We start from the raw sequence: 24,139 nt of genomic DNA on the forward strand, positions 1-24,139 counted from the left end.
ACTTCGTTCTGAGGTCAGTGGCTGGCTGGGTGGCCCCGTGCCTCACTGAGGACCCCCGGGCCACTCTGTTACCACTTCTCTCAGGGCTCCAGACCCGGACCTCCTTGGGCTTGGTGCATATGTGCATGTGTGCAGGCGAGTTCTGGGGAGGTCAGGGCCAGGGGCAGGGCACGGAGCCTGCAGGACTGGTGGCTGGCTCCACAGGGAGCTGTCAGGTGTAACGAGATCAGATAGGATCGTGGGCCAGGAGCTAAGAATAGGACGTGGTGGGGGTGCTCAGCGCCAGCTGGGACGTCTTCCGGAGCAAGACACGGAGCGAGGTCTGGGGAGAACGCCCCAAGCTTCTAGGGGCAGGAGTCCAGGCCAGCTCATAAACGGCTGATAGGGACGCGGCTTGAGCGAGGGCAAGGGTTGGAACCCAGTCACAGGGCCTGGGCCCGGCGGGCACTTGCGGGAAGCTCTGCTGGCACCATGGCCTTCCTGGTGGCCGGGACCCTGCGGGTGGCCGCCCAAGTGGCAGATGCTCGGGAGAGCCTCGGGAGAAAGGTAGCAGGAGCCCTGGTCCAGCCTGCGCCTGGCCCCCGGCTGCGCCCAGCCCAGCCCAACCCTGGCTTTGCCTCCCCAGGGGAGGTACAGCATGCTGGGCCCAAGGGTGGCCCTGGTGCTCAGCAGCCCGGGGGCGCCAGCCGCCACAGTTGCCGTCCTGGAGGCCGTGCTCCAGGCCCTGGGCTTTGACCGTCTGCAGCAGAGGGAGGCCCCAGTTCAGGTGAGCCCTCGCCCCCAGCCCCCAGGCCCCCAGCACCTGCCTTGGGGCCTGAGGTTAGGCCCCTGCTCTTGCCCCCAGGGCTTTCTGGAGGAAGTGGCTCAGTTCCGGGAGCAGCTGGACACCCATGGGGGCCCCATAGGCTGTGCTCTGGTGGCTTTGGTGGCCCCCCGAGGACAGCTGAGGTGGCCCCAGAAGCTGGCCAGGGAGCTGAGTTGCTGCGGGGCCCTTCGGGGCTGCCCCAAGCTCTTCCTGCTGCTTTCCCATAGTCGGGGCGGTGAGTGGGCCCAGCAGGGACCGTGGGTGGAGACTAGGCAAAGTCAGCCCGGGACGGTGCGGAGGGACAGGCAGGACTGGGGTCCCCGGGGACCTTTCTCCATGCCCACATGCTGTCGCCTCCCCAGCCACCCCCGAGCCTGGAGCCTTCCTCTCGGGCCTGGCCGAGCTCTGTGGCCGCTGTCCTCACTGGTCCCTGCTGCAGCTGCTGACGGAGGTGGGGGCTGGCCGGGCGCTCCTGAGCCCGCCACTCGGTGACATCACACTCCTGCCAGCCGTTCATGCCACCAGCCCTGTTGTCTCCCCGTTGTGTCCTCCTCCTTGGCCTCCGCTCCCATCCTGCGCTGTGCCCCACTCACAGCACGCTCAGGGACCCCCCAAACATTCGGGCTGCTCACCCCATGCCTTTGCCCGGGAAGCGGTTCCCTCTGCTGGCACGCCCCCTTCTGCCTCCCCTGCCAGCCCCGTCTCTTCCCAGCTCTGGCGCAGGCGTCTCCTTTGTCCCTCCCACGCTCAGGCAGGTGGTGACTGTCCTCCTGTTAGACCGCAGCCTGGGTGACTCCGGTCTGGCCCTGAGGCCTGCAGGTCTCACTGGGGAGTTGGGGCCCCTGGGCACCCCTGGAGTTGAGAGGCATGGCCCGTGCTGCTTTCTGCTCTTTGCGAACCATTCCAGGGGGCACACGGGGCCTGTGCCCTGCCCTGCCCTGGGGGAGCCCCGCCCCTGTGCACGCAGAGCCCCAGGGACAGTATGAGGTGTGGCCACTAGCCACCAGGCCCAACCAAGTCATGACCTTGAGCCTGCACTAGAACTTGGGTCCTGGGTCTTTCGGCCTTGCCTTTCCCCTCTCGTCTGCCTGCCTCTCTCTCTGGCAAGTGGCCCTAAACACACTACAGTAGCCAAGTACTGGCCACCTGCTTCCGCTGGGACCCCTGGGACCCTCCCCCTCCCCCGTGGAACAGCCACCTGAGGGGCCCTTGGCCCCGCCCCCCAACAGGTCTTCCGAAGGATGACTGAGGCACCCACAGGGGTCAGCTCCTGCCCAGTCCTTCGCAGCTCCTTGCGGGGTGCGCTGTGCCTGGGAGGCGTGCAGGCGTGGGGGCCCGAGGTGAGTGGGGATGGGGCTAGGGTTCCGTCCTGTGGTCACAGCTGAAACTGGGTCACAGAGGGCAGGGGAACCTCTCTGACTCCTCTGGACGGGCCTTCACCCTCCACACAGCCGGAGTTCGGTCCCAGGGCACAGTATGACCTATCTGGGACCAGGTCAGCTCTCCTCCTGGCCGTGATGCAAGACCGGCCTGGGGCCCAGTGTGACGTGGAGGCTCTCGGGGACCTGTGTCGTTCCCTGGGCTTCGAGACCACTGTGAGGATGGATCCTACGGCCCAGGTGAGAGGAGATGGAACTTCTGTAGAGGCAGCTCTGATGAAAGCCAGCCCTCCCCTAGGACCTGGAAGGCAGGAAGTGCACCCACAAGTCTAACCTCCAACCTCCCTGCCTCATGCCTTTGGAGTTTACTCCCAGAGTTCCTTGTGGCCGCCCACACTGGTTCCTTTGGTCCCCAGCACAAGGCCCCAGCTAAACCCTCAAGCATCATGATTTCGTTCCTGGGCACCCATCAGCCCATCCCCTCCTGACGCCTCTTAACTCCCTGGAAGCCGGGGCCAGACAGTGCTGGCTGTGGGGGACTGGACTGGATGCAGCTCCAGTGGGCAGTGTCTGGCCGTGCAGCAGGGGCTCAAGAAAGGGCTTCTCTTGGGCCCAAGGCCAGCCGGGAGCAGTCAGGAGCAGGGCAAGCCGGCGCCAGGCCCAGGCCTCACTCTCGGCCCCCACCCCTGTCACAAGGCTTTCCAAGAGGAGCTGGCCCAGTTCCGGGAGCAGCTGGACACCCGCAGGGGCCCCGTGAGCTGTGCCCTGGTGGCTCTGATGGCCCACGGTGGTCGGCAGGGACAGTTGCTGGGGGCGGACGGGCGAGGGCTGCGGCCGGAAGTGCTGGTGCAGGAGCTAAGCTGCTGCAGGGCCCTGCAGGGCCACCCCAAGATCTTCCTGCTTCAGGCCTGCCGTGGGGGTGAGTGGGGGGCCCGGGGCCCACTTGGAGATCCAGCTGGTCCCTTCCTTAGCCTGCCTCCTCCAGCTCTGGCTTTCTTCCTCCATGACCTCTTGGACTTGCTGGCCACCTCCTCCAGGAAGCCTGCACACTGGCCCTCCCTGGCCACTTCTGCCATCCACGCCTCGGCCCCACGCACCTGAGCACTTACCCACCAGTGCATGACCATGTGCTCTGGATAATTCCAGCCTAGCAGGCCTGCCCTGAACTCTGGGGGCTGGGCTCTCCCCACAGTTCACACAGGCTCAGGACCCTGGGAGGCACCCCCAGGTATCGGCCCAGTGAAGGTCCCTACTCCTCCACTTCCCCAGGGCGCAGGGACTCTGGTGTGGGGCCCACTGCTCGCTCCTGGTTCTGGCGCTGGCTGCGTGCACCTCCGGCCATCCCCTCCCACGCCGATGTCCTCCAAGTCTATGCTGATGTTCAAGGTGAGTGCTGCCTCCCGGAGCCTGGTTCAGGCAGGGCTGGTGGTGAGAACCTTCCAGAAGCATCTCCTCACTCAGAGGAGGGAAGGCAAGGCTCCCTAAATTGCTGAGGGCATTGCTCCTACTTGAGTTGCTTTTCTGAGTGGGTCAACGGCAGAGGTGGGATCTGAACCCTGAACTCTTGTCTTTTCTGCCCCGTGTGCTTCCCACTGCCCTGGGCTGCCCTTGTGGTGGTCCAGCCGTCTGGGACCCCCTGCGGTAACCCCCTGCAGGATTGCAGTAACAAAACACCACAAACTGGGAACTTGTGAGAGCAGAAATGGGCTGCCTCACAGCTCGGAGTGTGGGAGTCCGAGATCAAGGAGCAGACCGTGTTGATTCCTTCTGAGGCTTTGAGAGTCGCTTCCCTGCGTCTCTCTAGCTTCTGGTAGCTGCAGGCAATCCTTGGCTTGCAGCTTTAGAATAACGTGATGTTCGTCTTTCTGGTTGTCTCTCCTCTTTATAAGGACACCAGTTAGAGGATGAGGGCCCACCTTACTCCAGTGTAACCTCATGTTGACTGATAACATCTTCCATGATTCTATTTTCAAGCAAAGTTGCGTTCACAGACACTGGGGATTAGGACCTCAGCGTAAACTTTGGAGGGGCACAACTCAATTCATATCAAGTGGGGAGACCCCCCCAAGGGCCTGGGGGAATCACAGGATGCCAAGTAAGTGGGGTTGCCTGCTCTTGCAGGGAGCTCCTCCGGGGCGCCCCCTCCAGGGACCTCGGACCATGCAGACATCCTGATGGTCTACGCAGCAGCCGACGGTAAGGGAGGGTCATCACAAAGCCCGTGTCCATGCAGGACCTGACTTCTTGGTCTAAGGTCTTGAGTGGCTCTAGGGACAGCCTTCTTGGAAGTTGGGGGACAGGGGTCACCAGCTCGGTTGCAGTTCAGCCACCTTTCCCCCATGCCCTGTCTTTGTAATAACCACGGTGAGCAGGTATTGGGTGCTGGGTGTGCCCACCACCTTGCTGGCACTGTTGCCCCTAGACTGGACGCTCCACGCCAGGAGGGATCTGTTGGTCCCAGGGTCCTGTCCGGAGCCTGGCACGTAGCAGTTGCACAGTTAATCCTTGCTTAGATATTGAATCTATCCACACGTTCACTTTGCAAATTCTGGGCAGCCAGGTGTTCCCTGATCCCTCACGACATCCCGTGGGTCCTGTCTGCTTGCTGCTTCCCTCCCCCACCTGCCCCACCAACAGGCTCTGTGGGGGAGGGGAGAGGGCCCGGGTGTGAAGCACCTGGTCCCCTGGCCTAGGCTATGTGGCCTATCGGGATGAGAAGGGCTCCGATTTTATCCTGACGCTGGTGGAGGTCGTCAGAGCCCATCCCGGGAGAGATCTTCTAGAACTGATGACTGAGGTATGTGTAGGGAGGGGATGGGTGGTGGAGGTGGGCGACAAGGGGCTGGACTCCGTCCTTCCCCACGCCCTCCGCCAGGGGCTGCCCACTGGTCGCCGGGAAGAGCCCCACGGTGGGGAGTCCTGGGCAGTGGCCACGCGTGATGCTCGCAGGTCAACAGACGGGTGTGTGAGCTGGACGTGCTGGGCCCCGACTGTGACCAACCCCGCAAGGCCTGCCTGGAGATCCACAGCTCACTGCGGCGCCGGCTCTGCCTGCGGGCCTGACCCAGCCTGGCCCGGGTGCTGAGCCTGGGTGGTCAGATCCCAGGGTCCCACTGATGGATTCCACCCAGGCTGCGGTTCATGTGCTCCCCGGGCGTGAGTGCCGGGCGCCGGCGCTTAGTCTGCATGCAATAAAGATCCTTGTGCTACTGAGAGCTGCCTGCGCTAGGAGCGTGAGCACCACCGAGGGGCGCTCTGCACGCGCGCACTCGTGTCCCTGGGAGCCAGAGAGCAACACCGCCAGCGGGGCCCAGCGCTCTGCATGACCGACCCGCGGGGAGAGGCCCTGGGAATAGGCAGCACCCGCGCCCCCACCTCTGCACACGCACGCACCCCACTTCCACCTTGCGCTGGGGCCGTGGAAATGGAGACACGCCCCGAGTCCCATCTGGGACCCACAGAGCCTAGGACAGACCACTGCAGTTCCCGGGGCCGTGATGGGGACGCTCGGGGCATGGGAGAGCAGCACGAGCCCCTGGCTCAGCGGCCACCGGGCCGGGTCCTTGAAGAGAGAAATTGGGTCGCCGAACAGAAGGGCCTGCGGAAGTGGGGCAAGGGGAAGGGCAGGTGGCTTCCCCAGGGCTCGAACTCTCAGCCCAGGAACTGCCGCCGCGCGTTCTCGCCGAGAGCCCCTGCTGCACCGCGAGGGTGGCTCGGAGCTCCGCCTACATGGTACCCTGAAGGGCGGGGGCAGATCTCCTCCTCGGGCATGCGCACTAAAGCACGCCGGAAGGCGCTTGCGCAAACTTTATGAAGCGAACTGCGCAGACAAAAGCCGTGGGGCCGCGTGGCCTAATGGATAAGGCGTCTGATTCCGGATCAGAAGATTGAGGGTTCGAGTCCCTTCGTGGTCGCTGCTGCAGTTCTTTTTTTTTTTTTTTTTTTCTCACTTTAAGTTTTTCTCTTCCGCTGGGGTTGCGATCCAGGTTGCGCAACCTGTTTGCTCCGCAATGGGGACTGGGGACTGGTCCCGGGGAGCTGGAGAACCCAGGGCCGGGACTGCCGCCGGGGGTGGTGGTGGAGGAACGGAAGCGTTGGGGATTAACGGTGGCCTGTGTGACCTGGATGGGTGTCGGACAGGAACCCCTGTTCCAAGGCGAGCCCCTCGGTCCTGGACGCTCTCGCACCACAGCAGTCCCCCCGGGAACGGGCTGACTGAGGAGGGCGCAGGTCCTGGAGAGGCCCCCCGCCAGGGCAGCCGCGATGACAGGTGGATGGAAATGGGGCCACGTCTTTAGACTCCAGCATTGCTCTGTGACTATTAATTCTGTTCCAGGAACGTTTCCTGAATCCTTATCCTTGTGTGCTCAAAGACATGGAATATTTACTTACGTTGATAGGGTCGCTCATCGCGAATTGGCTAAATAAATTATAACTCGGACGGTGGAAGCTGACAGACTAGGAATTGGGATTGTTGGGGGTCAAAAGATACGTGCATTTAAAAATCTGATTGCATAGATTTCTTGCAGCGAATATGTACCCTCGAATTGCTGGTGTAAATGTATATTTAAATGTTAAAATGTAAATAATGTCTAGGCCTGAGTCAACAAAAAGGACAACAAAAGCCTCTGCGAGCCGAGACCGCGTTTTCCCGGTTCCGGTTCAGCCGGGCCAGTCTAGCTGCAGGGCGGCCGCCCGTTGGGGTCCGAGCTGCGCCGACCTGCCGCTAAAGGGCGCTGACGATCCGGGTCACGCTCCTTTATCCTCCTCGCGACATTTCAGTGCTTTACTGAGCTTGTGAACATAAGGAAAAGAAACTTCATAAGGTTAAGAGTTTTAAAGATGATGGGGCAGCTGGAAGGGAGAAGAACAATTTTTTTTTTTCCAAAGCAGCCAGTATAAAAGGTGCGCCCAACGTGGGGCTCGAACCCACGACCCTGAGATTAAGAGTCTCATGCTCTACCGACTGAGCTAGCCGGGCAACTTCCAGGAGGCCCCAGGAGGGCTCTTAATGAACGATTTAGAGTCATGGAGTTTGGTCAAAGAAAGTAGGAGCCGGGTCAGGAGCAATGGGGGAGAGGGGTGAGGAAAGGGGTGGACACCCCCTGACTCTCCCTCCGGCAGAATAACTTAGCACCGGAGAGTACGCGTGGGGTCCCCTCGCGTGTTCAGCATCGCAAACACCTTCTTCTCGACAAGGTAAAAGGAGACTTAAAGGACCCGAGCCCGGGACATCTCTCTCCCTAAGCAAGAACCATAGCCTCGACCAACGAAGCAACGAGGAAGCGCGCCCTCTGTGAGCTCCATCCGCATTGTGCGCCGTCTCTTCGGCGTCCGGAGACTGTTCAGTGTCGGGGAGGTGGGGAGAGAGCGTGGGCAGAGGATGGACGCTGAGGGGCCGGGGAAACGGCGGGAAAGCTACCCGCAGGTTGTGCAGGAACCGCGGCGAGGGGGCGGGGTAACTGTTCTGCGCTCAGTGAGAGAGCGCGTGCGCCCGCCCCGGTGGCCTAATGGATAAGGCATTGGCCTCCTAAGCCAGGGATTGTGGGTTCGAGTCCCACCCGGGGTACAGTGAGCCTGACTTTTAGACTCCAGAGCACGTCAGTGACATTACATCGGGCACAAATCACGGTGTGTGGACCGAGTCAGCAGATGATCCCACCGCAGGCCTAGGCAGAACGCGAGAGTTCTTTCTCAGGTAAGAAAGGCTCCCTTTTCAGCACAAACATTGTGACGTTCAGACTTTTTAAACCATTCACTCCATTTGATGGTATAAAGGAGTCATGGTTCTTTTTTCTAGATGTGCTAATTGTTTTGTGGTCACTTGTATATTTTTTGGTCACATCTTTTCAACTTTCTTATCTTTATCAATATATACTGACTGTGTAGACATTTGTGACAGCTAATTTGCTTGACAATAATGGGCTAGGTGGGTATAAGTCAGTTGATAACAGCATAAGCTGGGAGACATGTGGGTTAGTTCGACTCTTTCCTCGGTTTTGGAGTATGTTTAAAATAGTCCACCATAAAACTTGCTTGTTTTTGTTTTTAAATCCATGTCATACATGTCTTCATCCTGGAGGTGAACCTCTTCTATGGGGGAGGGGCCTCCCCAGAGGTGGCGAAGGCTGGAGCTTTGTCAATTACATGCATAAAAGCATAGCTCCCTTTGACCATTAAAAACTGTGACAAGTAAGAACAACCAAAGAAAGAGATGGATAAATCAGGCTTCATCAAAATTAAAAATTTCAGTGCATCAAGCAAGTGACGAGACAAGACATAAAATGGAAGCGAATAGTTGGGGACTATATATAAGGCACTTGACTGCTAACCAGAAGGCTGGCGGTTCAAACCCCCCAGCCACTCCTCGGAAGGAAGATTAGGCATTCCTACTTCCGTGGGAGCTCTGGTAGCAAAGTGGCTAAGACACTTGCCTGCTAACCAGACGGCTGGTGGTTCAAACCCACCAGCCACTCCTCGGAAGGAAGGTTGGGCAATCCTACTTCCGTAGTGATACTGCCTCGGAAACCCAAGGAGGGGTCGCTATGAGTCGGGGCCGACTCGACGGCACATAACAACAACAACAACAACTTCCGTAGTGATACTGCCTCGGAAACCCAAGGAGGGGTCGCTATGAGTCGGGGCCGATTCGATGGCAAATAACAACAACAACAACATATATCTGATAAGGAAGCTCTGGTAACGTAGTGCCTAAGGCATCTGATTCCTAACCAGAAGGTTGGGGGTTTAAACCCACCGGCTGCTCTGTGGAAGGAAGACGCGGCAATCTACTTCTGCAAAGATTTCCCCAGTGGGGGTTGCTATGACTCTGCGTCCACTCAATGGCAGTGGGTTTGGTTTTTGTTTTTTTATGCGTCTAATAGGGTTTAATGTCCAGAGTATAAAAAGAACCCTTACAAGTGAACAACACACAGGCAGCCGCCCAATCAACAGCCCATCTCCCTGAAGCCTCTCCCACTGCCAGGCCGCCTGCAGAGAAGGCCACCCTCAGCAGCTGCTTCCCCACTAACTGTTCCTCAGCGGCTTGGTGAGGGCCCGCCCTCTGGTTCTCTCAGAGGGTGATGACTGTGTCCGCCAGCACTGCCCTCCAGCACTGCCCTCCCACTGATCTTTGGGAGCTCTGGTGGCGCAGTGGTTAAGGCACTGGGCTGATAACCAAAAGCTCCGTCGTTTTGAACCCACCAGCCTCTTCATGGAAGAAAGATGAGGCAGTCTGCTTCCATAAAGGTTTGTTGCTGTTAAGTGCCATCAAGTCGGGGGTCACTCCTTGGCTTTCCGAGGCAGTGTCACTATGGAAGTAGATTGCCCAACCTTCCTTTCCAGGAGTGGCTGCTGGGTTTGAACAGCCAACCTCCTGGTTAGCAGTCAAGTGCCTTAGGCACTAGGCCACCAGAGCTCCCCCGTAAAGGTTTACAGGCTTGGAAACCCGATGATGGTCACTGTTGAATCAACTGGAGGGCAGTGAGTTAATCTTTGTATTCCTTCCTCCGCATTATGCCAGAGACATCCTAGAGACCAATTTCATTAAACATGGGCCACATCGCTGAGTTCAAATTTCAGTCAGCCAACCAAACATGAAACCCCATGTTCAGTGGAGAGAACGTATCAATAAGAGCTCTGTGGGATCCGTGTGCTCCTGGGCCGTAAATGCACCAGGCACTAATTCCATCCCGTCCTCCTTCGTCCAACATGCTAAGAACCGTTTCCACACACATCCCCCAGGTTTCTGCGGCATCCATGAGACGACCTTGGCCTTCTTGTGCTGTATAGACCATTTCCTTCCACTCCGACTTTGCACTTGCTCCGAAGCAGGCTGAGATCTGACTCTAGTTGTAGGTCAGGAGGTAATCAATCCGGGGTGGGTGGTATGGGCTTTGAGAAAAATTGGCATTTTCTCACAAGGCAACTGCTCCAGATAAGATTATTATGGGATATTCGAGCAAAGGAGGGCTAATCTCAGACACCCGGGGACAAACAGCTTTCATCGTCAGGGGAGGCTCAGGGTTCAAGGTTTGCATCTTGGTCTGAGCCCGTTCAGAAGTTTCAGGCCAAGTCTTAAGTCCCGCTCCTTCCCAACCACTCCACAGCTTCGACGAGGAAGATTTATGAGGCTGTGTGCTCAATTTACATTGTAATTCTGCAACGTATATAATTAAAGTATGTGGCCAATCTTTCCCTCCTCTTGGCAAAACCTAACAGGAATCCAGCTGGCAAAGCAGGATGAGTTGGAAGCTGAGAGAGAAAACCAAGAGGCAAACGCAGCGCCACCCAGTGGGTTCCGACTCATAGCGACCCCCACTGGGTTTCCCAGGAGGTGAATCTTTAAGGAAGTAGATTGCCCCGTCTTCCTTCCACGGAAGTGCTGGTGGGTTTGAAACTCCAGCCCTCTGGTTCACAGTCAAATACCTTAATCACTGCGGCACTAGAGCTCAAAAGACGCCTACACTGGGCCCGAACCCATGACCCTGAGATTAAGCGTCTCATGCTCTACTGACCGAGCTAACCAGTCGCATCTCTCCCCTCTAGTGGCAGAGTATTGCTAGCGGCTGGCAGGCGCTGGCCGTGCAATTACAAGGCTCGCTCCTGGGCTGAGCTGAGCTGGAACCGGGAAATGTCCCAGGCCCGGGCTGTGTCTCAGGCGAGAGGCGCATTGGCTGGGGAGGGGCTCCCGGTGTCTGTTGGGACCGAGAGCCCCTCCGCTGGGGGATCGAGGCCCGTGAGGGCTGGCTGGTTGGGAGGCGGCAGGGCCTTGTCCTAGGCGTCCTGGAGTTGGGTCTCCTGGGCGTGCAGTTGGAGGCGCCCCTGCCAGGCCGCTTGGAGGGCGCTCCGGCACTGGGTGACCCGCGGAGGAAGAGGGGCTCTGCCGCTGTAGGCGGGGCGTGGAGAAGCTGCTCTCCCGCCGGCCCGGGTCGCGTTGCACGCCCCCTGCCTCCCGGGAATGGAAAACGGAACTTCCTTTGCGCGCTGGACCCGGAAGCCAGGACAGGGCCGGCTGACGAGGGTGGAGCCGCAGGCCCGGGCCACCAAGGGGCCACGCCAAGCACGTCTCTTCACGGCGGCTCGTTGGTCTAGGGGTATGATTCTCGCTTTGGGTGCGAGAGGTCCCGGGTTCAAATCCCGGACGAGCCCGCGTTTTTTTGAAAGCTTCTTCACTCTTCACGGGAGCGGGCTCCGGAGGGGACCCCGTCCCGGCGGCGGCGGGGCGCCCTCCGTTCGCCTGGGTGGGAGCCAGGTCTCTGTCCCGGTTGCGCTGGGGGAACGGACCTCGGACCCCGGGTGCCGAGAGGACAAACGCGTCCCCGCAGGCGGGATACCTCGCCCTCGGCTCGGTCTTGGTGTGTTTCTTTCTTTGCTTGCTTTGGACGTGAAAGGTGCCAACTCCAAACCCCGAACCAGCGCGGGTGCTGGCAGGAACCGCGACTGGGACACTGAAGGACACGGGGTCCCCACAGTCGCCAAGGGCTGCAGCCAGCAACGCGGGGCTCCTGTCTCCCCCTGGAGGCGCAGCCGGGAGCCGGGGCTTTGGAGAGGCCTGTGCCCCAGGCCCAGGGAGCGCGTTCCGACCCCAAGCTGGGGATTGCTTGGGCTCAGAGCGCGGGGCGCGGGCGGACCCCCAACCCCAGCGTCGCGCCAGGCCCACGCGCGGGCCTCTCCGGCGACGCGCCCGGGAATGCCAGCTCGGATCGTGCGCGCTGGGCGCCCCTTCCACGTCCTGGATTCCTGAGCCCAGCGAGGTCGCTGGCGCAGACCCGAGAGGTGGCATCAATGGGCGACAGGCCCCAGCCAGCACTTCTCCTGCGTCCTGAACCATTGAAGACCCTCGTGTCGCTTAAGAGACCGCCACCTCAAGCGGGGTCTTTCCTCTCCAAGGTCCCCTTCTTCCCAATCAGCGGCGTCCCTCCCTCCAAAATGCCTGCCCCTCCTCCTTCCCCACCGAGGTCATGACCCCTTCACCCCCAGCCCAGGTCAGGCGGGCTCAGCCACCACGTGTCCAACGACAGTCCTGGGGGAAGTCCCTGCTGCGGAGTAAGCTTCCTGCGCGCCCCCAAGGAACCCACCTTCGCCTTTCCTGGTGGTTTCAGGCACCGAGGGGAGCCCCCAGCAGAGGTGGGTGGGCTGGCCCGCAGGTGGGGCAGAGGCTGGGCCCCGCGCGGTGCACCCACATCCAGGCGGGGTGTCTCTGAGGGCAGAAGGCACGTCTGGGCGGTGGCATCTTGGGCATCTCCCCTGAAGGCTCTGAATGTCCTTACTCGCCCCCCTGGCCTGCGGGCGCCCTCCCTCAACACCCTCCCTCACCCCTTCCTCCCAACTCTAGGCCTCACCGACGCCACCGAACCCCTTCTTCCCGCGGTGGCCTGCGCTCTGCGGGGAGCCCTGGGGACGGTCACGAGGTGAGACGGGAGCAGCAGCAGGGTGTGAGACTCGGGGCCCCCCTCACACCCAGGGGCTGCGCAGCCCGCCTTTCTTCCCATAGCTGGGGGAGCCTGGCCAGCCCCCAACCTCTCGGTGCTCTTAGCCCGGGGAGGAAGCGGGGCCCTCCAAGCAGCTCCATTTCCCAGGGGCAGAGGAGAGAGAAGCGCTGTGGGCCCCCTGGAGGAATGGGCACCTCCATCCTCAGCCCGGCCGGGAAAGCAGGGACCGTCTATGGGCAGAGCAGCTGGCTGCTGTGGGTCGGCCAGAGGGAGGCTGGACAAGGTCAACAAGGGTTGCATGGAGCCAGCCACGGAGGAGGCTCGTTGGTCTAGGGGTATGATTCTCGCTTAGGGTGCGAGAGGTCCCGGGTTCAAATCCCGGACGAGCCCTACTTTTACAGGCAACTAGCTGGGAGGAAAGCGTTGTGCCAGAATCTGCTGTCGCCCGGTGCCCTCCAGTCCTGACCCGAGAAGCCCGGGTCCCCCTAAGGAGGCCCCTGGAAGGAGAGGGTTAGCGTCTGAGCCCCGGACAGGGGACTCCATGGTGGGTGCTTTGAGGAGCTTGTACGAGGTCCCGGCGGCGTGTCAGAAGGACGCCCAAGGTGAGGCTCGAACCCACGACCCTGAGATTGAGAGCCTCACGGCCACCGCCTAAGGCGGCCGGGCGGGCGGCTCCGACTGGGCCTGGCTGGAGATGGGCCCCAGGGTGGGTCAGACCCGACTCCCCTGGGGTCCCCTTGGCCACCTGCATTTCGGCACCGGCAGGGCCGACCCGCCGGGACCCCACATCGGCCCAAGCCCGCCTCCCAGCCCCTCCGTCCCGTTTCCCGGTGGAGTGGGGAGGGGACCGCGGCGACCCCAGCCCGGTGGCCCGGACCTTCAGTGTCCACAGCAGGGAGTGGGAACTGCGGGGCCGAGCATCACTGACCGACGGACCGCGGACCCACGGACGGCAGCGCGGCGGCCGCCGGGAGCCCTTCCAGCCGCCGGCCTCGGGGTGGGTCCGCGCGCGCTGCTGGAACCTGAGACCTGGTCGTGGGTGGCGGACCGGCCATGGGGACCTTGGGACGCCCGCCCGACCCCCGCCTCCAGCCAGCTGCTTGGGGGTCCAGCCTCGCAGGTTCGGGGGCCGGGAGGGAAGGCCTGAGCCTGGAGCGCCCCGGCGGGGCTGCGCCGAGACCCCAGGTGCGCCCCGCTGCCACGTCGCATTCCGAGCGCAGGAAGGACGCGCAGACAACGGAGGGCGAGCAAAGAGCGTCCCCCAGCGCTGGGGCAGGGGGCCTGGGGGTGGGACCGGGGACCCTCTCCCTGCGGCTCAGCTCCGGGTCACCGTCCCCTCGGGGACCCGCTGACATTTCCGCCGAGCGCAGGGTGGAGAGCTGTGGTCATCCCGGGTGGAACCGGCCCTGTCAGAGCGCGCTCAGCGCACGGGGTCCCCAGTGCGGACGCGGCATGAAGCGAGGCGCTGTCGCTGGCCCTGCTGGGTGCGCGCGTGCACTGCGAACACTTTCCAAGGAAACGTTCTTCTTTGTAGAGAGACACAAGGAAGCTTTTGCGGTGGAGCGATGCAGGATGTGCTTTCAAACATTCAGGAAGAAAACTGTGGAGGGAGGTGGATCTCAGCAAGGAACGGCAAGCGTGCGCGGCGCGGGGCTGCCCGGCCCAGCAGTGCCCCCTGGCGGCCGAGCCGGGGAAAGCCAGCCCGCGAGAGCGAGGGCTCTGCGCTGAGGAGCCACGTCCGCGGCTGGGGTCCCCCGGGGTGGGGCCCGTGCCAGCGTCTGAGCGCCTGCGCGGCCCGACTGCGCGCGGGGGACTCTGTCTTCAGGAGCCTGGCCTCAGGTGACCCAGCGCAGGGCTTCAGCTCAGGAGAGACGCTGCGTGGCTCTTCCCTCCGCCGGGCGGGCGGGCTGGACGGGGGCGCATGAAGGGGAAGCTTGTGTCCCCACAGGAGGGCGGGCGCAGAGCTCCCACTAGGCTCTGCACCCGGTGTTCGAACCCAGAGCTACCTACCAGAGGAGGATAAGACTTTGGGGATGCAGGGGAGGACAAAGGGGGGGGAAAAGGAAAGAAAAAAAAAAAAAAAGAGAGAGCCAAGGGCTCGTCCGGGATTTGAACCCGGGACCTCTCGCACCCTAAGCGAGAATCATACCCCTAGACCAACGAGCCAGCTCCGTGGGTAGTGCGTTGACGCGTTCCTTGTTATCCTCACACCCATTTTTCCCAGTCCTGCAATGCCCCGGCCTTTCGGACCCCTGGCTCGGGGTTGCGGGGGGGCAGCACCGGCTGAGCGGTGCCAGGGCGCGGGGGGACTGCCTCTCTGGGGGACCGGCCCCTCCTCGGCCCGCCACGCGCCCAAAGCAGCCACAGGAAGGCGAGCTCGCGGGGTGCCTCCCTGTCTGCACTGCCCGGGCTGCGAGGCAGAGCTGGGCGTCCGGACCAGAGTCGTCGGGCCGCCTCTGAGTGTCCCGGTCTGTGGCTCGGTGGATGCGCAGATCGGGGACAGATCCGGGGACAAACCCAAAAGGCCCAGAACCCTCCCGGGGTTCCACAGCCCGGAGCTGGGAGGGAGGAAGGCGGTGAGCGCGCCTCCCGTGCGTGGGGGTCTCGGGCTTCCGCCGGGCACCGGCCTCGCAGAGCCGCCTCGCCTGGGTCTCTGTGTCCCTCCGGCCGGGTCAGCGTGGGCGCCCCCTCTGTGTCCCCGATCTCGGGCGGGACAGGCGCGCCCCCTCGCTGCCGACAATGCCCAGGTTCCCGGGAAGCGGCGCGGAGCACGGGCAGCTCGGAGTGCTGGCCGCGGTGCCCCGAGGCCAAGCTGTCCCGGGTCCCTTGGGAGCCTCAGCCATCAGAGTCCTCGGAGAACGTGCCTTGGGTGCGCCCTTGTGGTCTCCCAGGTGCCTCAGTCGGAAGAACACGAGGCTCTTGATCTCAGGGTCGTGGGTTCGAGCCCCACGTTGGGCCTAGCGACCTGTCGCTTCCCTGCGGAAGGCCACAGCGGTCCTCCATGTCCATCCCTCCGTGGTTTTAGTTTTTAACCAGAAGACGGGTTCCCAGACACGAGGAGGAGGCGTTGCTCCTGCGGAAACCCGCATCCATCTCCCGGTCCTGGAACCTGGGCCGCACGGGCCCACGAAGGGGCCCAGCTGGCCCGCCCTCCCCAGCCCAGGCGGACCCAGGCTGACAGGCCCGTGCACACGTCACCCCCTTGGAGAACTTGGGGGACCAGATTCCAGGGACCGCCTCCAGGAGGGACTTGGGGGCCAGCCTCGGGGCCTCTGCGCGCTCGGAGGTCGGTCGGAGCCCCTGGACCAACACGGAGTCACGCAGCCGTCTGTGCCACCGCCGCCGTCTTCTCGGGGCGGTGCCTTTGGGACACGGAGCCGCCGGCCACCACGGGCCTGTGGTGACGACGCCCCCTGCCCCGAGGGCCCCTGTCTTCCGGCTGAGCCCCCGCAGCGGGATGGAGGGGCCGTGGGGGTGGAGCACGGTCAGGACGCGCGACCCAGCCCGCGGGCCGTGGAGCCTTCCCTGCGAGGACCGCCAGGCGGTGCCAGAGAGCGTCACACCGGTGAGTGGCGGGCCCTGGTTTAGGGGTCCAGCGCCTTCCCCAGCGGGGCCCCTGGGCTTCCTTGATGCCTGTCCCCCTCCTCCCGTCTGCCCCCCACCCGCAAACCACAGCCCCCACTGACGTCACAGCGCGAGGCCCGGGCTCCCGCTCCTCGGAGCCCTCCCGGCTCACGCAGGCCCCTCGGGCACCCCTTTCTGCTGCGGCTGGAATCGAATCCTTGCCGGCCCCGCCGAACCTCTTCCCGCAGCTGCGCAGTTTCCGGCTGCTCCCCGGGTTCCTCCTTTTTCCCACTGGTCTCCGTCCCGGGGGTCTCCCCGTTGCGTCCTGGGTATCCGACCGGGGTCCATCTTGGGAGAAGGGACTGTGCCAGCTGCAAAATGAGATGAGTCTATGGGGAGGGGAAGGGGCTGTCTGCACGGTGGCTCGTTGGTCTAGGGGTATGATTCTCGCTTCGGGTGCGAGAGGTCCCGGGTTCAAATCCCGGACGAGCCCACGGCTGTCTGCGTTTTCTCCGCAGTTATTTTAGACGGAAGGTGCGCGGAGCCGGCCGCAGCCCTGTCCGGGGTCGTGCTCCGCCGCGGGGGACAGGCCTCCCCCAACTCCCAGGATCTGACTTGTCCCCTTGGGTGAATGGCACCCCTTTCCTGGGTGGCTCGAGAGTCTGGTGCCGGGGCGTCCCTGTGAGCCCCCCTGGCCTCCCGCTGAGCCGGGCCGTCTGCATCCCGTCGAGTCGCGCGTGTGCGCTCCTCTGCCTCCGACGACCCCAGCAGCGCCCAGAGGCGTAGGTTAGGCGTGGCCCGTGTGGCAGGAGCCTGGGCGCTTACCGGAGGCGCCATTGAGCCGTTTTATTGAGCATGGCCGTTCCCACCGCCGGCTGTGACAGATCCTGCAGGTTAAAACCCCCGCTGTCGTGTGGGAGCGCCTGCAGGGGTCTGACAGGGGCGCGTTCCTGTGCTTGCCACGCGCGCTATTTTCGTAGATGCGCCACTGCGCACCGCTCCCAGCGGCGGAGGGGCCGGCAGCGGCCGGGGCTGCGGGATCCTGAAAGGGGGGGCCCTGGAGCGCAAACCCTCCATCTCTCGCCTGTCCTCCAACCCTAGGAGGCGCCATTCCTGCTGCCAGGCCTAAGTCGCCAGCTGAAGGTCACTGGGGACATGGCCAAGCTCTGTTTGCAAAGTTCTGGTGGGGCCTCTGGGCTCCGCGAAATGTCAGACGCTGAGCCAAGGTCTCACTTGAATTTCCCGGGCCTTCGGGTTCCTAAAGAGCTTGGAACAGCCTGGGTGCAGGCACATTCCAACGTCCAGTCAGTGGACCCAGTTTTGACTTGAAGACCCAGCAAGAAAACATGCAACAGCTGCCCGGCTAGCTCAGTCGGTAGAGCATGAGACTCTTAATCTCAGGGTCGTGGGTTCGAGCCCCACGTTGGGCGTCTACTTTTGAAGTAGTCAATCCGCAAACGTAAACAAAACCTCTATCTTCTTATTCAATTATTTTTTGGTATCTTCTCTTCCCTCCCTTTCGTACTTAAAATATTTACCAGGAATTGATTTTTTTATACGGTGTGAGGTAGGGGACCAAACCAAAAAACCAAACTCACTGCCGCCTTTTTGGATCTGACTGACAGCGACCCCTCCTTGGGTTTCCGAGGCAGTATCACTACGGAAGTAGATTGCCCCATCTTCCTTCCGAGGAGCGGCTGGTGGGTTTGAACCGCCAGGCTTCTGGTGAGCAGTCAAATGCCGCAGGTATTATGCTACCAGAGCTCCCAAAATGAAGCACCCAACATGGGGCTCGAACCCACAACCTCACATTAAGCGTCTCTGCCTCTACCAACTAAACTAGGTGGGTAACTAGGGGAGAAATCGGGTTTCTTTTCTCCGATCCAGAGCTGTGCAGTTAAAAGCCCGCCCTTTTCCCCACTGCTCCGCAGCGAGACCTCTTCCCACCTCGGGGAGTCTGAAGGCAATGGTTGGATTTCTGGAACACTTTGTTCCGTAGTGTCCTTGAGTCAAAGGCAGTTAACCTTCATGGCAGGTTTTCAAGCCCAGGAGTGTCTGAATCTTTAGGGATCCCGCTGTTGTCCATCCCCTCCACTTCCTCATTAGGTTCCCTTGTCAGTTCCCACAAGGACAGCGGCTGGGATTTTGACTGGGCGTTTCCTAGGCATCACCTTGGGATGACTTGCCATCATGACAGTATTGATACTTAAGCATCCCGCCGTTGACTAAGTCTTCGCAAAAAAAAAAAAAAAAAAAATTCTTCCAAACAAAAAATGAAACTCACCGCCGTCGTGGAGTGGATCTCAACTCACAGCGACCCCTCCTTGGGTTTTCAAGGCCGTATCTCTAGGGAACTAGATCCAGTTAGCAGTCAAGTGCCTTAGGTACTAGCCACGAGCGTGCCCAAAACAGAGCGCCCAACGTGGGGCTCGAACCCACGACCCTGAGATTAAGAGTCTCATGCTCTACCGACTGAGCTAGCCGGGCTGTTGAAGGAGGCTCCTAAAACTAAACTCACTGCTGTCAGTTGGATTCAATTCACAGCGCCCCCTCCTTGGGTTTCTGAGGCAGTATCGCTACGAAGTAGATTGCCCAGCCTTCCTTCCGAGGAGTGGTTGGTGGGTTTGAACCGCCAGACTTCCGGTTAGCAGTCAGGTGGTGGCGCAGCGCCTAAGGCATTTGACTGCTAACCAGAAGGCTTCCCACCAGCCACTTCTCGGAAGGAACGAGGGGTCCTAGGAGTCGCAGTCGACTGGCGGGCAATGAGTTTGGTTTGGATTTTGTTTGCCTGTAGGTTAAGGTACGCCGGTGGCGCAATGCTTAAGGCGTTGGGCTGCTAACTGGAGGGTACGCGGTTCGAAGCCCACCGGCCGCTGAGTAGAAGCGAGCTGCGCATCCTCCCCTTATAAGGATTGGCCGTCTCTGAAACCTGGTGAGTCTCTACGCCAGCGAGATACTCGAGGACGGGGTTTTCATTTTTTATTTTTTAATTCATGTCTAAATAAATGGGCCCCGGAAATGCAAAGACCCTCCAGAACAGGAGGTACGTGAAATGCTGCGAAAGGTTAAGGGAGACCCAGGTCGCACTTTCAGCAGCTCCCGCCAAAGAGAAGAGGCGACGGCGCTGCCGGGCGACGGCTCCTTCGCGGGCAGCCGACGGCGGGCTCCCGGCTGCGGGGAGCGGCGTCGGAGGGGCAGGGCCAGCCCAGCCGGCTCCCATGGGTCGGGACACACTCAGACCCGTGCACAGACAGACAGACAGCCGACAGCCTGGCGCGCCCCGAGCTCCTGCGCTCACGGCCGCTGCTGCCCGGTGGGCCTGGTTCCTGTGACCGTGGCCTGGAACCCGGGCCCCGATCGGGTCAGGCGTCCCGTGCCTGTGTCTGGCACCGAAAGGGACCGCGGAGAAAAGGCCGCAGCCCAAGAACAGGCCCGGGGACCCGCCGCAAGCGGGAGCCCCGGCCTGGGCTGGCTCGGATCGGTACCCCGGGCGCTTTGGCGCCCTGACGTCGGACACCAGGCTTGGGGGTGCACTGTTGACCCACCCGGGAACCCCAGTTAAGGCTCAGGTGTCCCGGGGGGCCGCAGACCAGACTACGGCCGTTTTGTCAGGACAGCTCAGGGGCCTGGGTTGCAGCCCTACCTGCGCTGTTGTTTCTGGTTTAGTCTTGGGGACCCCGGTCTGGGGACACAGTGGTGGGTGGCGCGAAGCCAGCGTGTTAGCGGGCCCCGGATGGGGCTCCCAGATGGGGAGACTGTCACCAGCCCTGTGGGGGCTGCCCCATGCATCCAGCTCGGTGACTGTTTTAAACTGTGCAAAGGGGGTGACTCTTGAGTGGGGTGCCCGGCTCTGCGCGTATTGAGCTGCTCGAGCAGAAGGCCGGGGATAGAGGACCCGAGAACCCGAGTCCTGGCTGGGCTTGGACGGAGGGAAGGAGAGGGGCGGCGGTGGATGGCACGCGCGCTCTCCCCACGTCCTCAGGGACTCTGCGCCCCCTAGCGCCCCGCGCGGGCCTGAAGGGGCCACCGTTTCCGCCAGTGCAGCGCGCACGTGCGGCCTAATCCGGCCCCAGCCCCGGCTGTCACCCCGAGACGCCTCCCTCGTTCCCCGTTCTCCTCGCCACTGAGCGCCCACAGGGGGCGGCCAGCAATCTTGTTCCCGGGCGACGCACGGCTCCAGCTCCGGCGGGGCATCGGGGCTGGAGGTCTGGGGCGGTGAGGGAAGCTCCGGATGGAAGCACCCTGACATCGGGGCGCAATGGGGAGCGGAGGCTTGGTGGGGGGGGTCCTCTGTGAGGTCCGCGGGCAGCTAGGGCCACCGAGTCCCCAGGCTCCGCGAGCCAATAAGTCGGTGCGTAAATGTGCCCACGTGCCCAGGACGAGCCTGCCCGCGCTGGCCATCGGGGCGCAGTCCCCCAAGATGGAGCAGCGACCGTGGGGCTCCAACCGAGAAGGAATGGGGAGGGACAAGCGGCGCTTGGAGCCTGGGAGGCAGGGCGGGGCCTTGGTGGGTGGGGAGGGCTGAGGACGCCGTGGGCACCGTGGGCGCGGGCTTCCTGCTCTAGGGACGTGACGCGTCCTTCGGATCCCAACCTCGGTTGCATGTCAACATGGAGGCCGAGAGAGAGGAGGCGGGGCTTCCGGGAACAGGGCGCCATCCCTGGCTGGGCCAGGCCCTGCGGCCCTGAAGACCCGACTGGATGAAACACGGGAAATGGGTTGAGGGGAGGGCTCTTCCCGTCTCCCTGGACGGGGATCAGAAGCAGTGTCCCGGCGCGGAACCCGCCTGTCCGACTGCCGCTGCATGAGGGCCCCGCGCAGGGCTGGCAGGTGCCGTTGCTCGACTGGGGGTCGAGGTCCGGGGCCCAGGTCTGATGTATCCCTGTGATTAAGTTCCCGCCAGCCGTGAGCCACCCCATCAATTAACACCAGCGGCTGGTTACCCAGGGCCCGGCTAGCTCAGTCGGTAGAGCATGAGACTCTTAATCTCAGGGTCGTGGGTTCGAGCCCCACGCTGGGCGTTGCGTTTTACGGCCCAAGCTTGCTGTTTACGCGCGACAAGAGGCGGAACCAGACCTATGCGAGCGCGGGGCGGCCGTTTGCATAATTCACTCCAGGCCGTGCCACGCTGTGGGGAGCGCTTGTCCCAGTGCGCTGTCTGCAAGACGCGGAGCTCCGTGTGCTCTGCCGGGCCCTGGGCGCTCCGTGGGGTTTTGCATTTTGTCCCCATTGTGTCCTCGGAAGGTTGGGCAATCTCCTTGCGTAGAAACACCGCCTAGGAACCCCAAGGAGGGGTCGCTGTGAGTCGGATGCCACTCGATGCAGTGAGTTTGGTATTTTTTGATTTTCCTTCTGTCCAAAGGAACTCTGGTGGCGCGGCGCATAAGTCGTTCCCCTGCGAACTAGAGGGTTGGCGGTTCAAACCCGCCAGCTTCTCCGCGGAAGAAGGATGGGGTAATATATCTTCCACAAACACTCGCCTCTTCGGAAACCCCGAGGGGGTCGCTAGGACTCGGAATCGACTTTCCTTTTGTTTTGGTTTGCATCCTCCTTACGTGGGGGCGCGGGGACTGCTCCCCACTTTGTGCAGCGCAGAGAGGGGCAGGGCGCTGGGCTCCGTTGGCGTCCCTCCCTCCCCCCTTTCTTCAGCAGGTCTAGGTGCGGGTCTGAGCCGCCGCAGCGTCCATCTGGTTCCGCGGGTCTCGCGGTTGGAGGCGACGCTACACATAGAACACGCAGCGCCACCTGCGGGCGTGGCTCGTTGGTCTAGGGGTATGATTCTCGCTTAGGGTGCGAGAGGTCCCGGGTTCAAATCCCGGACGAGCCCAGTGCTTTTTCCTCTCTCAGCGATGAGATCGGAGTCAGGCCCCTAGACCTCAGCGATGGGGGTTTGAAGACCCCACTCAAAGAGGAAACGAAAAATGTCTTTACAGGCCTCAAGCCAGTCCCGGTGCTCCTGACCCTGTCTTTGGAGTCCTGGGATCCCAGGTGTGGTCCTGACCCGGCAGGGCCTCCGCCGGAGTTCTGCTTGGAGTCCCGAAAAGGATGGACGTGTCTCCGTGGGACTTTAACAGCCCGAAGTTCAAGGTCGGGGGACTAGCCCTGGCTTGTGGGTGAGGATGGACCGAGTGGGCTCCCCACTGAGCAGAGTTTCTGGGCTGTGCAGAGGCAGCTGGGGGCCAGGCCACTCTGCGACCCTTAAGTCGAAGGGCCACAAGTTGTGAATTCCAATCCTGGAGCTGCTTTCCCTAAAGCAAGATGGTTTCTCCCGATCCCCTTTAGAAGCACCGGGCAGGTATGGGCACCAGTAACAGAATTCAATTTCCTGGGGGAACTACTTCGGCCTGAAGAGTATTTTAAAGATTACCCTATGCTAAGGGAGCCCAATAGCAGAGTGAGTAGCTTGTTTTGCTGCTAACTAGAAGGTGGGTGGTTCAAACCCACTAGCAGTCCTGTCGGAAGGCAGAGGAGCAACTTTGGAATCCCAATGGGGGTAGCTGAGGGAGAATCGACTTTTCCGTGTTTTTTTTTTTTTTTTTTAAATATGTGCTATTTAAAGAAACACTGCTGTAACAGCTTTCAGGAAATTACAGAGAAAAACGCTCCAAGAGCCAGTTTCCAATAACACGAACAAACGCTCTTGCTGAAAACAAATGACATTAAAAACCAACCAACCAACCAACTAATCAACCAACAAATCAACTAACTAACCAACTAACTAACCAAGCAAGCAATCAACAAACCACCTTAAAAGCGTTCAAGAGCTTTAAAGGGAGTAAAGAAATTCCAGAGCAAATTTAAACGGTCAGTGGGAGCCCACAAGGTGTGTGGAGCCCCAGAGATGCCCTCGCTCTGAGGGCACCGGCCAAGTCCAACCAAAGTGACCGCCCTCAGAGCTCTGGGAAGAGAAGGCAGAGGCCAAGGCCCCCTCCAGGTGGCAGGGTCCCCATTGACTCTGTGACTGCCAAAGACTAAGCCTTCACAATGTACCAAATGTGAGTGATCAACATGGTGGCACTGAGGAAGAGGAAGACAGAGAGGTGCATGGGAGGTGCAGACAACAAAGATGAAGGCTTTTGCACATACAGTACTGCGTTGTCAGTGGACGCAAACACTGATATACAGGTGGATAGATGGGTGGACAGCTGAACTATTAGATATGTCCATGCAGGGGGGAGTGTGCCCAAGACCATGCATAGGGTTGGCAGACAATGTTTCTACAAGTGTATTGGTATGTTCTGTAAGAATTCCCAGCTATATGGTAGAGCTGACAAGGGGCAAGGTTGTAGTCACTTCTTGGGCACAGTCAGCTACCCAGAGGGAATGAGTAGTTGGACCTGTGGGCTTGGGACCACAGTCACAGGGGAACATCAAGCTCAATTGGCCTAACATACTACACAAAAACATTGTTCCACATCCTACTTTGGTGAGTAGCAACTGGGATCTTAAAAGCTTCCAAGTGGCCATCTAGATGCAACGATGGGTCTCTCCTTGTCCAGAGCAAAGAAGAATGAAGAAAACCAAAGACACATGGAAACAATTAGTCCAAGCAACTGGTAGACCATGTGATCCTCAGCCTATACAACTATGAGACCAGAAGAACTAGATGGTGCCCGGCTACCACTGTCAACCACTCAGAGGGGAATCTATGTAGGAGATCCTGGATAGAGAGGGAGAACAATGTGGAACAAAACTGAAAATCATTTGGAAAAAAAAAAAATTGGGACCAGGTTTGCTGGTCTGATAGAGCCTGAAGGAACCCCTGAGACTACAGCCCCTAGCTGCCCTTCAGGTCTGGAATTGAACCCACTCCTGTGGCTTCCAGCTAAACAAAAGACAGGCACAGGAGCTGAACATTTACATTAGGTAGATACAGTCCTTGGAGAGATCAATCATGGGAGAATAGAAGGGCTGTGTATGCACAGGGAGACAGCTCGAGGGGCAGGAGTGCATGGGAG

General features: G+C 60.9%; 1 protein-coding gene and 11 non-coding genes across 12 annotated transcripts; 9 read left to right on the forward strand and 3 right to left on the reverse strand.

Annotated features, from left to right (window-relative positions):
* The first annotated feature begins 2,961 nt into the window (after window positions 1–2,961).
* LOC103195919 (putative caspase-16) lies at window positions 2,962–5,247 on the forward strand. The gene is made up of 5 exons (XM_007939560.1): window positions 2,962–3,103; window positions 3,454–3,570; window positions 4,306–4,380; window positions 4,878–4,981; window positions 5,134–5,247. The coding sequence occupies exons 1-5, from the start codon at window positions 2,962–2,964 to the stop codon at window positions 5,245–5,247; spliced, it is 552 nt and encodes a 183-aa protein (XP_007937751.1).
* Window positions 5,248–6,025: 778 nt separating this feature from the next.
* On the forward strand, window positions 6,026–6,098 carry TRNAR-CCG. Its single transcript has one exon. It is a non-coding gene; the product is annotated as a tRNA-Arg (tRNA).
* Window positions 6,099–7,092: 994 nt separating this feature from the next.
* Window positions 7,093–7,165, reverse strand: TRNAK-CUU. Its single transcript has one exon. It is a non-coding gene; the product is annotated as a tRNA-Lys (tRNA).
* A 515-nt stretch (window positions 7,166–7,680) lies between these two features.
* On the forward strand, window positions 7,681–7,753 carry TRNAR-CCU. Its single transcript has one exon. It is a non-coding gene; the product is annotated as a tRNA-Arg (tRNA).
* A 3,509-nt stretch (window positions 7,754–11,262) lies between these two features.
* TRNAP-UGG lies at window positions 11,263–11,334 on the forward strand. The gene has a single exon. It is a non-coding gene; the product is annotated as a tRNA-Pro (tRNA).
* A 1,601-nt stretch (window positions 11,335–12,935) lies between these two features.
* Window positions 12,936–13,007, forward strand: TRNAP-AGG. Its single transcript has one exon. It is a non-coding gene; the product is annotated as a tRNA-Pro (tRNA).
* Window positions 13,008–14,711: 1,704 nt separating this feature from the next.
* TRNAP-AGG lies at window positions 14,712–14,783 on the reverse strand. Its single transcript has one exon. It is a non-coding gene; the product is annotated as a tRNA-Pro (tRNA).
* Window positions 14,784–16,602: 1,819 nt separating this feature from the next.
* TRNAP-CGG lies at window positions 16,603–16,674 on the forward strand. The gene has a single exon. It is a non-coding gene; the product is annotated as a tRNA-Pro (tRNA).
* Window positions 16,675–17,538: 864 nt separating this feature from the next.
* TRNAK-CUU lies at window positions 17,539–17,611 on the forward strand. Its single transcript has one exon. It is a non-coding gene; the product is annotated as a tRNA-Lys (tRNA).
* Window positions 17,612–18,595: 984 nt separating this feature from the next.
* On the reverse strand, window positions 18,596–18,668 carry TRNAK-CUU. The gene has a single exon. It is a non-coding gene; the product is annotated as a tRNA-Lys (tRNA).
* Window positions 18,669–21,129: 2,461 nt separating this feature from the next.
* Window positions 21,130–21,202, forward strand: TRNAK-CUU. Its single transcript has one exon. It is a non-coding gene; the product is annotated as a tRNA-Lys (tRNA).
* A 734-nt stretch (window positions 21,203–21,936) lies between these two features.
* Window positions 21,937–22,008, forward strand: TRNAP-AGG. Its single transcript has one exon. It is a non-coding gene; the product is annotated as a tRNA-Pro (tRNA).
* Window positions 22,009–24,139: the final 2,131 nt, after the last annotated feature.

The sequence above is a fragment of the Orycteropus afer genome, unplaced genomic scaffold, assembly GCF_000298275.1.
Source record: "Orycteropus afer afer isolate SDZICR_OR568_19922 unplaced genomic scaffold, OryAfe1.0 scaffold00061, whole genome shotgun sequence".
Classification (NCBI taxonomy): Eukaryota; Metazoa; Chordata; class Mammalia; order Tubulidentata; family Orycteropodidae; genus Orycteropus; species Orycteropus afer.

Excerpts from the sequence above, each read along its gene's own strand:
- LOC103195919 (XM_007939560.1), top strand. The coding sequence starts at position 2,962 with ATGGCCCACGGTGGTCGGCAGGGACAGTTGCTGGGGGCGGACGGGCGA. Across the intron at positions 3,571-4,305 it reads AGTCTATGCTGATGTTCAAG|GGAGCTCCTCCGGGGCGCCC; the intron begins GTGAGTGCTGCC and ends CTGCTCTTGCAG. Across the intron at positions 4,982-5,133 it reads TTCTAGAACTGATGACTGAG|GTCAACAGACGGGTGTGTGA; the intron begins GTATGTGTAGGG and ends TGATGCTCGCAG.